The 11,902-nt window shown below is 47.1% G+C and overlaps 1 protein-coding gene across 1 annotated transcript; it reads right to left on the reverse strand.

Annotated features, from left to right (window-relative positions):
* Positions 1-1,282: 1,282 nt before the first annotated feature.
* CACNG1 (calcium voltage-gated channel auxiliary subunit gamma 1) lies at positions 1,283-11,572 on the reverse strand. The gene is made up of 4 exons (XM_084492701.1): positions 11,213-11,572; positions 4,545-4,619; positions 2,400-2,537; positions 1,283-1,642 (listed from the first exon to the last, which is right to left on the reverse strand). Exons 1-4 carry the CDS (start codon positions 11,451-11,453, stop codon positions 1,416-1,418), a joined length of 681 nt encoding a protein of 226 aa, XP_084348827.1. The 5' UTR covers positions 11,454-11,572; the 3' UTR covers positions 1,283-1,415.
* Between the last annotated feature and the right edge of the window lie 330 nt (positions 11,573-11,902).

Raw genomic sequence — 11,902 nt, forward strand, 5'->3', positions numbered from 1 at the left:
CTATAGAAAACGGCCAGAAAATTTCTGTTCTGATTTCTGCCTTTTTTTTTTTTCCCTTCAGAATTGAGGACAGTTAATTGCAGAGGGAAAGAACGCTTCGGTTTCCTTTCCTCCTGCTTTTTAAATTATCTGGTATTAAAAAAAAAAAAAAAAAAAAAAAAAAGCAAATACTTTTCCCTACTTGAGGGGGAAAAAAAAAGGAGAAAATGCTGAACAGTTTCTAAAAACTGAACTGCAAACAACCAAAAGCTACGGATGCCTCTCGGGCTGGGCTGGAGGGGCCAGGTGGGTGTATGGGGCTCTGCAGCATGGGCAGCACCGCTCGCACACGATGCCTCAGGCAGGCACTTCAAGTGTGCATAAACAGCATTGCACTTCTGTAGTATTTTTGGGGCTGACTCTCCTGGTTCCTCTCTTTCTTGTCTGCTACCTTGCAGGATTTTTCTTTATATGTATTTTTATATACCTATGCAGCGAGCAAAGCACAGTATTCTTAATAAGCCTATTCACGAGGAAGAAATGAACGCTACATACAGTAAATACCATTGAGAATTACACTTAATACTGGACCCAGCAGAAATTGATGGGCCAGATGATTCATCCGTCAAAATCATTTTCCAGAAAATCATGCTACCAGAAGATCGTGCTTTTTATTAAAGGAAAATATCATTCTTAATTTTTAGTATGTCTTGGCTTTGCCATCAAAGTTAAACAGAAATTGCATTTTTTTTTTTTTTCTGGTGCTTAATTCAACAGAATGGAGCTGCAGGGTGTAAATCAGTAGGTTAAATGTTTATTCCAATGCTAGGCAAAGTCTTTTTTTTTTTTTTTAATTATTATTTTATTTTAACAGTTTCGTAGAACAGCATAAGGTTCTCCAATAGATTTAGGTGGTGAGCTAACCCTTCTCAGGAGGCAGAGGAGTATGGCACAGATGGGAGATGGACTCCCACGGAGCTGAAATTTCTCACGGAGTGTCTGAACAAGTGAGGAGTAAAGGCTTGGTATCCCTTAAGCTCTTCAACTCTAACTACACTGCACTCCCCAAGAACGCTGTCTCCTCTGCAGCACGAGTTGTCTCACGTGCACTTTTTCGCCCAGTTGCATTGGCACAAGGCATCCACAAATTGCAAATCGCCCCTCAGCCTCCAGCAGGGTGGAGGTGTAAAGAGAGCAGAGTGCTGTTCACCCACACTGGTGCTCTGAATGCTCTCTCTTCTTTCCTTTAAAAAAAAAAAAAAAAAAAAAAAAGCAAAACCACAAAAAAACAACAAAGCGAGAGTTATAATTGAAGATGCCTTGTTTCAATCATGTCTTAGTTAATGGAGTGCACATTGTATAGTGAGATCAAGACATTTTAAAAAATATAAATTTTTTCAAAACACTCTCTGGCTTTTCCCACGGGTTGGGGAACATCAGTGCTCTGGTTCTGCATCCATGCAGGTCTCCCAGGGGTTCTGGGGGAAGCGAGGCAGCGCAATCAGGAGGAGGACAATTCCGAAGATGAAGAGCAGAACGAAGGAGGCACAGGCACAGGCAAAGGACCAGGAGTAACTGTACTCAATCCAGACTGTCTCCTTGCTGTCAATCATCCTTTTCACAGATTGTCTCATGACTTCAACGGAGATGATGATGCAGAGACCTGAAGGAAGATGAGAGCAGTGGGTTGAATAACCAGCTGTCAATTTTTCATCCTTAACCACCTCATCTGCCTCTTAGCATACAGGAATTGCAGTGAGATTCACAGGTGAGTCATTGACTCGAATGTTTGAAGGAACCAACGCCAGCAAGTACTCAGATCTCTGCTATAGCCTAGGCTACGTAAGTCAGCCGGTGACTTGTTGAGTGTTACCTTTTAGGAAGGCTTGGATGGGAAACTCAAAGTGATGAAGGAATAATTGCATTCCTCAGAGAGCTTTTCCAAAAGTAGAATAAAGGTTTTATTGAGGTGACAATTTGCACCTCTGTCTTTCAGTCACTGTGGCATGTCAAGGAAGTGATAGTTCGTGTAAAAATGTGATCTTTGTATTTTTGGGAGACAGCTGCATATCTTGGGCCTGGATCAGCTGTTTCTTTGGTTTGAACCTTAATGTGTTATTGTGCTTAGACTAAATGAGATGGAATAGTGACTGCAGCCAGCACTGAATGTGTTAGAAATGCCCATTTTAAAAGTAGTTGGAGAAAATACAGACAGGCTGCTGGGTAAAGCTGAACAGGACATTTCCAGAACTCTTCAACTGGAGCTCCACATGGGGACTTGTAGTCTCACTGTAACAAGGAAAACAATGCCACTTTCCAGGCATTTTCAGAAGTGTCTCCATCCGCCCAGGGTTTAATTAAAAGTTTCTTGATATTGTACTATGAGCCGAGTGCAATTAAGTGAGCAGTGACCCTTGTACCTGCAAAGGTGTAGAACATGGATGCTGGCTTCAGCAGGTAGTCCCTCTTCTTCTGGAAGGATAAGAGGACGCAGATTGTTCCAATGATGGCAAAGCCAACACTGAAGATGGCAATGGCTGCAGCTGAAATGCTGTATTCTGCCAAAGCAAAGGAAACACAAAAAAATTGTGAATGTCTGCAGATTTTGAGCATGTTCCCATCAATGGTGCGACTTTACAGAAGGTCACTCAGAGAAAAATGTGTCCTGATGCTACAGAAAGGGGACTCTGACAAATCCAGTATTTCCCTAAAATAAAAGCAGGGGGAAGTATTGGCCATGTATCTTCGGAATGCAAAGGACATAAAAACAGAAGAGGGGAAAATCATTTTATTAACACTTACTGAAAGACCAAATGGCACCTGTGTTAGCCTGAAGAAGCTCTGGACTGGAGCCATTTTAGCTCTGCTTCATGGATGTTATTGCTGAAGGCTTCTGGGCTCCACGCTCTCATTTCTTCCATCACTCCACACTCTGCTCTCAGAGTAAATAAGCAGCTCTGTGCTATTTTTGTGCTAGGTCTGTACTGCAGGGCCTCAACAAGGCCCCTGTGCACGGTGCTGATGCTGTACCAGTGCAGGACATTTGTGTGCTCCAGAGGGCTCAAAATCTGAGCAGGCAACTGAGGCAGGAGGCCGGAGGTGAACTGTTTGCACAGCCTCTTTATTTTTATTTTTTTAATATATTGTCTTTAAGAAAAAGAATTCCAGCTCTATGAAAACTCAGCTTCTTCAGGGCATAGGATTAAACCCTCCATAAAATATCCTGCTTTTTTGCTAAACTAGCTAAGATGCACAGTAGACACTTCACCCAGCCGAGGCACAGTTCAGTGCCTGGACGGAAGGGAAGAATCACTAATTAAATAATTCAGGCCTTCATTTACATATTTCATTCGTTTTCATATCAGTTTAAGATTTAGCACATGTAGCCATGCATGAATATCACAATATCTAATGATATTTGCCTTTCAGCCCATTTAAAAAAATGTGTCTTCCAGGCAAAATCATGAAGAATCTTTTTGCCTGTTACTAATTAGCTCCCATCAAAATGGAGCTATTTCTGTGAAAGGGAAAGCATATCACTCTTTGTTCTCTCTGCTTTTCATACCACTATTTTACTATAATTTCTTTGATGTTTCTCTTTTTGGTTTTCTTTACTATGTGCTAGAACTGCCCAAAACAGTTAGCTTCAATGTAAAATCATTTGCTGTAGCTTAAGCTTTTTCTTTCACTCTTAAGAAAAAAAGTTCTTCCTGATGTTTTTTTTTCCTGAAATAACGAGGAAGGCATCAGATATGTCTTTAAGATCAGATGGCTGGACCTAATAGTGTATCAATAAACAAGAGCAGGTAGCTCAGGTATATGCTCTTCTATTAATGCAAAATTCCCAGTCTTTCCTGTCTCAGGCAATTGCTTTTTTAGAAAAGCCGTGTGCAGGCTTTTCTACCATTATCATTTCTACTGGAAACAAAGCAGACTGGTTAATATGTGTAATGTAATCATCAGCTCCTTTACTCCACACTAAAATATGTTGTGTGGCAAAGTGGAAAGGAATTTCTTCTTAATGAGAGGGCAAGAATGAGAGCAGTGCGTGCTGAATGCTAAAAATATTTGGCTTTATCAGGGACTTACTAGAAATGTGAAATTTGTCTGTGGAAGGCAGTTTTCAAAATCCATGCTGTGTAAACACCAACTATATGTCTTTATAGGATCTCTGTTCCTTCCTTCCATTGATCACTCTGGCTTTCACATGACTTTCATATAAAATCAATATCAAGCATAAAACTCCTAATGGTCTCCACAGAGCCTCTCTACTTCTTTTCAGGGTCAAGACTCTGCTTTGGGGTGAGGTTTATTTATTTAGATTTTATTAACCTCTTCTTCCTTCCATGGTAAAGTCTTGGAGTGTCACGGATAATGCTGATGTGATGTTAGTTTTATGCTGGCAAGACATTTTGCAGCGTTTGTGGTGGTGTCTGATAGAAATTCCTCTACTGTTTTCAGTGGAGCCAGGATTGAGCCCTCATTTCAGGTTCCCCATCATCTTACATCTTGTGTGCATCTCAGTTCGTGCAATGGCAGGAAAAAGTTTTCAGGATGATTCTTACCTTTCTGGGTGGTTACTTCAAATATCTCCGAGCTCTCTCCTGGAGTAAAGTGCTTGAAGTAGGAGCAGATTTGTTCTGAAAGAGAAAAGGAAATTTAATTTTGTGCACTTGGGAACCTCTGATAAAATGTAGTAAAATGGATTTTGCTTTTTATTAATATATCAGACTCATGGTGTTTTTAGGGTAAGGACTAATGGGATCTCATTTCTGCTGCAGATATCCAGCAAATACTTTTTTTAAGAGCAAGAATAGCAGCGGGAGACCGATCTCAAGGATTTGGGCCTTGATCTATCAGAACACTTCAGGAAGTGCTTAAATGGCCCTGACAGTTGTGCTTCCCCAGGTGTCCTCTTGGGAACATTTCCCACAAAAGAACGATGTGGAGTCAAGCTGCCAGTTTGACACCTTCCTCTAATACCTCCACTTTGCTTGACATGTTGTGTCAGTCATTCTGCTTCAGCTGAACCCCAACCCGCCAAGGCTGAGCGGAGGGGACGGTGACATGGAGAAATCCGAGCTGGCTCTGTTTTATTTGGGAGCAGACAAGTGGCACGTGCCTGCCAGGCAAGCCACTCTGGCACGGGCATGGCCTCTGCTGCCTCTTGTAAGCCTCTCCTTCCAAGAGCTTTGCACACTGATTGCTCTTCTATTTAAAGCATGAATTACAGATAATTTTTCTCATTCTTTCTTAGGCCATCACTCATCCCTGCCTCTCTGTGGCTGTGTTTCCTGGTGATGAGACCTGCCGTGCCTGCAGCAGAGCTGGCGTCTCCTCTCGCCTCCCCTTGTCCCTGCCCTCCTGCTCCAGAGTGGCGCTGGTTGTAGGAGGGTCACAGCTCTCATGATCAGCCTGGGCTCCAAACAGGGGGGGTGAAGTGTCCCCATCCACCTTCTCCCTCCCTCTCCTTCCCTTCTCCAACCTGTAGGCCCTGCATGGTAGCGACTTGTAGGGAGATATGCCCCAGTCAGCAGCCTGGGGCAGTTTGCTTTGTGGGGAGGGTCACTATGGGGGGCCCAGAGGTGAGGATGCTGCAGTGTAGCAGAGCACGTGGTGTTTTACTGAAAGGGCTTTTTATGGCTGTCAAACCAAAAAGATAAAAGTTATCTGAAGCTGCAGACAAAAGGCAAGGGAAGGCCATACGAGTCAAGGGGAAAGAGGCTCTCACAAAATGTGGCTTCACCAAAGTTCACTCCCATTAGAGCAGTCTGCTAAGTTAATTTGATGATAGTGGAGTTAGTGGGAACTTACTGGATTTTCCTCATCGGGACTTCATGTGAACACGCTGCTGGGTACATGGGGTGTTTATAGAGGAGTTGGAAGATGAACGGGGATTGAGGCAGTGGGATGGAGGCATGTTGGGTGGAAGCAAACTGGAAGCTGAGCCTCTCAACAGCATACATGGAATTTTGGGGTGGATGTAAACATGCAGGAGAAATACTATTTCAATTAGATGGATACAAGTAGAAGAACAAACTGTTATAATCTAGTCAAGAAAATCTTGAGGCTTTAAATTAGAAGAATGAAGCTTCTCGCTGGCTTTTGCTTTCTGCACCTGCTTTCTCGAATGAGACACAGGGCAGGACCAAAACGCTCAGCATATGGAACTTGGGCTGTTTTGAAAGACCTGGCATGGCAGGGCAGCTTGGGGCTGGGTGTATAAAGTTCCATTGGCTGGGGTGCCTTGGAGATACTCAAAAGCCATCTGGATGAGGTCCTGGCCAGCTTGGTCCAGGTGATCCCACTTAAGCTGGGATTGGGCCAGATGACCTCCAAAGGTCCCTTCTGACATCTGGGCTCCTGTCTCAGCCACACTGAAATGTGTTTCTGTGTGTGCAGAGCCAGCTCTGCTTTCAGCATCCCAGTGGGATGGGGAAGGGTCTGGCCACCGCTTAGTGACTCGAAGCTTTGGCAGCAGCGGGGAGAGGATGAAGGGTGTCCTCACTATTTATAACCTCTTTAATTGAAAACTTGGAGGGGTACGGGGCTGGGAGAACAGTTGCTCACAAGGAATTTGGCTGGAGCTGGGCAATCACAGAGTCACGCTGCACAGCGCCAGCTCTGATTGCACTATCCTGCCAAGCTGGGCTGCGGAGGGCCTGCTCAGCACCACCCAGCACCGCTCCTGCACCCTCTGGTTTGACTCCCATGAGACGGGGATCATGCCAAGGTTGCATGAAATACCCACCCTGTGTGTGCAAGGGGCCACCGTTAACTCCAGCATCTCCTGTCTGTTAAATAACGGAGCTAGTGCTACCTTCCAGGAGGTGCTGGGAGGAAATCTGTGAGGACTCTGTGGTCCTGCCCAATGTCCCCTCTGTGCTGCCCCAGCACAGGCTGCAGCCGTGGGCCGATCCTGAGCAAAGCCCCTGGTGCAGGGTGTGCTGTGGGTCTCTGCCTGGAGGGCACAGAAAGCATCTGTTGTTTATTTACAGCATTAATTTCTCAAGGCAAGAAGATACCAGAGCACTGTATGTTACCTGGTGTTTTTTTTTTTTTTTTTTCTTTTTTTTTTCTTCTGTCATGTAAATGGCAGATTTCAGAGTTACTGATTCAAGATTTACTTTCTCTTTCCCAGGAGACAGGGCAATTCTAAAGCAGTGTTTTTGGGCCCATTAGTGAAAGATTCCTCTGAGATGCTGCTGTCTACTTAATTTTAAAAGCTGACTTTTATTTCATCTGCAGCTTCTCCTTGCTGGAGACTACGTTAATGTTCAGCTCTGGCGTCTCCTGACCTGTTCTTTATTAACTCTGCAAATGACTGGAGGAAACGTAGTTGAACTCAGAGCTCAATATCTAAAATTGCAAATTTTGAGGCTCAGACCAGAGGCTGTATGGAGGCTGTGTGCCTCTGCCAGTGCCTGAGTGGTGCCTGTGGCTGAGTGTCCAGGTTGGTGACCTCAGTTTGGGGATCCTTTTCTTCCTGTGCTAAAAGGGAGTGAGGAGGGATGAAACTGAGACGCTTCATCTTGGATTGACTGTTTTGGCTTTTAATTAACTCCCTGAAAAGGCTGATGTCAAAGGAAGCCCCAAGCATGCTGATTATCCAAAGCCTGAGGTGAAGCCATCAATGACGATGTGATGGGGGCTGCAGCATGTGTGGTCATGGCAGGTGAACCAGTACAGCCCAGTCCACCCTCCAGTCTGCAAAGGCTCAGCAGAGGGGGGACACATGGAAATCTCTTTGAGAGAGAGAGACTGCCGGCAGAAGGAGCTGCCCCTGTGTTTGTGGCTGACAGCACAGCTCTGCAAAGGTGTGATCAATGTGGCTATCATGTAAGTGGGTTAGCTCTAGGGAAGGTGCTTTTGGAAAATGCATTTTTATGTGGGAAAATATAGCCAGATTGCTTTTGGTGAAGTGATATATTGTTTTCAGTTTAAAGACACTTTTGGTGCTCTGCTGAGCTGGGAATATCTATATCAACAAGGTTCCCTATTATTCAAGGCACTTCAGTCCCTCTCTGGTGCCATCATGAATTAGAGAAAAGCCCATTTGTGTCACAGCACATTTACATAATGGATAGGATTTAAAATAGGTTTTATAATGGATGAAAATTCTGTGGCGATCTTTGTTTCTCTCCACCCCTAATCGTATTCTCTCTGCCACGGGGTCACCTCCGTGTGCTGATGGGACCAACCCAGGAGCTTGGCAGTCATTGAGGCCGCGGTGAACTGCAGGGACACAACGTGTGCTGTATCACACACCGTCCTCCCCGTTCCAGGTCAGCTGCCCTTACAGCCCTCCTGGCCCCTTCCCTTCAGATCCATCACTCCTGGATGACCACTGTGAAGGGGGAAACGGGACAATTCATCACCTTATTCATGCAGGGCCTGCCTCTTCTGCTGCTCACCACCGTGGGGCTGCACGGCACCTACTGCAGCCACGAGATGCAGCAGAAATGCACAGCACTGAACTACTGCTGAGCCTCAGGGGAAGGACATGCTGAGAGCCCATGAGATGTTTGGGGCCTGCAGGGTTTCCAGGTGGCAACCACCACCCACCAGCATCAGAGTGACAGTCTGGGAAGGGGCTGGAGCCCACCTTGCTCCTGAATCTGAGATGGACACAAGCAGTGTTGTGGATGGTGAGAAAATCCAGGATGAGCGATGCTTTTAATCTGAGGTCTCTACTTGTGGTAATCCTGGGGGCAGGACCTGCTGCTGTGCTTGGAGGAGGTGTCAAGGTGGGGACTGAGCAGCAGAGGGGGAGGCCCTGGGCTCTGAGCTGGCCAACAAGCCTGGGGAAGGGCTTTGAATCAGAGTTTGGGGATAGTTTAACTTCATACCAGTCTTGCAAAGAGAGTTCCTTGTATGGACACAGGGAACAAGACAGCCCTGCTGATAGCCAGCTCTGTCTAGTACTTTTCCTCTCTGTCTCCATCTCCCTGAGCCCCTGTTCCCATACTTACAAGGTCCTCTTTAACCTGCCTGCAGCACACTTGGCTATAGAACATCCCTGCTGCTGCACAGGAGCACACGTTTTAGGACAACACTTACACTGGAGTGCCTGGCAGTGGATGCAAACCATGTCCCACTCAGTGGTAAAGTGCCCCAATGGGCCACTGACCACCGTATTTGTCTGAATTTTCCCAGTTTTAATGGCCATCCCCCTGGTCCTTTAATTTCTTACAGCAGGACACTGAACCCTTTCCAATTTGTCAGCATCCTCGCAAGAGTGCTGTAAAATTTAAAAGCTCTGCCTAAATCACAGATCTGCTTTGTGGACTGCAAGCCAATGCATCCTGCACATTTTGCACTGTGCTGAGCTCAAAACCTAATAAATAATGCTAATCGTGCCATCCATTTCCTTCTCAGGGAGTGACTGGTAAATGGTTATTAACACAGTGATAAATTCTGATGTTTCTTTTCCAGTCCTGGCAGTGATGTCTGACTACATCTCACAATTTTCAGGAAAACAAATGTCCACATCTCCTTTGCTCCCTGGTGGTTCATTCACGTTTTCTTGACCGCTGCAGGTTTCACAGCCACGCTGTTTCCTTGCTGATATCTCTTCCCAGAAGTGTGAAATCAATCCAACGTGTACCGTGCGGGCACGGTGGCATTTAGCAGCCCTGACCTGCAGGGACCAAGCCCTCCCCACCTCTCCACGTGGGGTTTTCCGCCTGAGCAGAATGGGAATTAAAACTATTCTATAACAGAGGTGAGAAAGCAATGCCCTTTCAAGCCTCAGATGCTTCTTATGACACAGGACACCATCTAACTTCCAAAATATCTTTAAAAACTGAGGAACCACACCAGCCTTTCTTGTGTGGGCTCAGCCTCTCCACGAGCAGCCATTTGTTTGTGGTGCCCAGCAGAAAGGCAGTGCCGGGACATGACCCATGCCAGTGAGAGCACATGCTGATGTCTGTCAAAGCCAGGAGCTGCTTTTGTGCTGCCCTGGCCGCAAAGCTGCTTTTTGGAGACAGCTGGATATTTATGAGCTTTATATTTACCCTGCAGTTGTGCACTTTGGGTGTTTATCAACCAATTTCTATGATTTTCCTTTTGTGGGAGTTTTGCTCTCCGTGCGAGGAAAGGCAAAGATGTTTCCAGGCGCATAAGTACCTACGCGAGAGACATCAAGCACACGGATGACACACTCCCAAATTTGGTTAGAGGCAGCTCTGAATGCAGCAGCTGAGCTCCTCTCTCCAGAATACATAATTTGGCCAAATAGGTAAAGAATCGCGATAACATTCAGCAAGCACAGGCAGCAAGGTTTTTCGCAGGAAATTTTCAAGCATGTGCTAACATATATATTTTATTTCCAGCAGCGAGGCTAGCGTGAAGGCAATCCTGTTATTTCTGTTCTGGAAAGAGTCCAGTTCCCTATTAGCCTTCTAAAACAGCAGCGCGGCTCAGTCACGGATGGGGAGTGTTGGTGCACGCGGTGTGAGCGGTGCTGACTTTGCGATCCGTGCACGTAGCGAGCTGCTTTTACCAGGGGAATGCCATCGGCTTCCCAGTAAGCAGCTGAGCTGCTCCCCATCGGCTGCTCTGGGAGATCATGGAGAAAGAAAGGGGTAGGGCCAGGCTGCCACCCCTGTGGGTCCGGGGTGCAGCAAGCTGATGAGGGATTGAAGCTCAGTGCATGACTTTTTGGAAGTTGGCAACGCATCCAGCAGCTCCCTGTTCCTCCCTGCCCTGAGAAATGATTGTTATTGAAATAGCTCAGGGGCAACCTATGGCTGGCTGTGATCAGGCTTCGAGGATGCAGGGATCAGGAAACCCTAAGGACCCAGCTATGTCTGTTAGAGCCACTCCTGTAAATCCTCTTTCTGCTAAAGCTCTTGCTCGCTGCCATCAGCATGCCTGGGTGCTGTGATACCCACCGCTGATATCAGTGAAATTTCCTCCATCCTGATTCCACTCTGATTTCCACCGTGTCTGATCCTTTTCCCCTTCTACCCTCCCCTGTCATTGCACAGGAGCTGATGACTCAAACACGGCCGCAGACATACGTGCAAGGCAGCACCACGCAGAGGTACAACGAGATGGAGGGAAGCGAGGTGCACCCGCAGCCCAGCACAAGAACACAGCAGCGTGCAGCCCGGTGCCAGACTGCGAGCCGCGGGGACACGGGACGTATTTGGTTCCGCCCCGTCCTGCAGCCTTCTAAGCAAAGCCTGGCGGGACGTCCCATGCACGGGTAGGGGGCTGTACGTACCTCCTGGCAGACTTATGGGCCCGCAGCCCTTCTCTTTGGGACCTTGCTGCTGCACATAAATCTGTTTTTTGCAGAGTCGCCATAGCCCGAAATGAGCCGCTTCGCAGGTGGTGTTGTAATTCTCCACTTTGGGGCTCAGCACGGCCCAGTGGTCAGTCACTACGGCCGCGAAGAGCAGCGAGACGCCCACCAGCAGCACGCAGAAGGTCAGCCGCACCTTCAGGGATTTGCTGTCGTCCATCCCTCCTCCGGCCAGGGCTCCTGGGACCACCACTCCCAGGCCGTGTCGCCGGGGCCGGGGCCGCTCTGCTCTCCCGCAGCAGCCCTGCGAGGGCTCCTGAAGTGCTGGCACGTCTGAGCCTTCGCAAATGTCAGCCCCAGCTGCTGGGCTGTGTCAGCCGCTCCAGCCAGGAGGCTATTAATGCACGTAACGAGGAAAGCTCAGCTTTCCGTCCCGTCCCGCGTTTGTTTTGGATTCCCACGACCAGGCGGGTGCTCCTTCAGAGTCGCTACCGCTGCCGCTAAAAGGCTCTAATCTGCTGACTTGCAGCATGCCCAGAAATAGGCATTGATAGGATGATTAACTTTTCAGCTAGGTTCTAAAACATCTGTGTTTATAATAGCGTTGGGACTGAGTTCAGTCTGATCCTAAATAGCTTAATAACAGAGCCAGAGCCTACAAACCGCCTG

The sequence above is a fragment of the Aythya ferina genome (genome assembly GCF_964211825.1).
Source record: "Aythya ferina genome assembly, chromosome: 18".
NCBI classification, from domain to species: domain Eukaryota; kingdom Metazoa; phylum Chordata; class Aves; order Anseriformes; family Anatidae; genus Aythya; species Aythya ferina.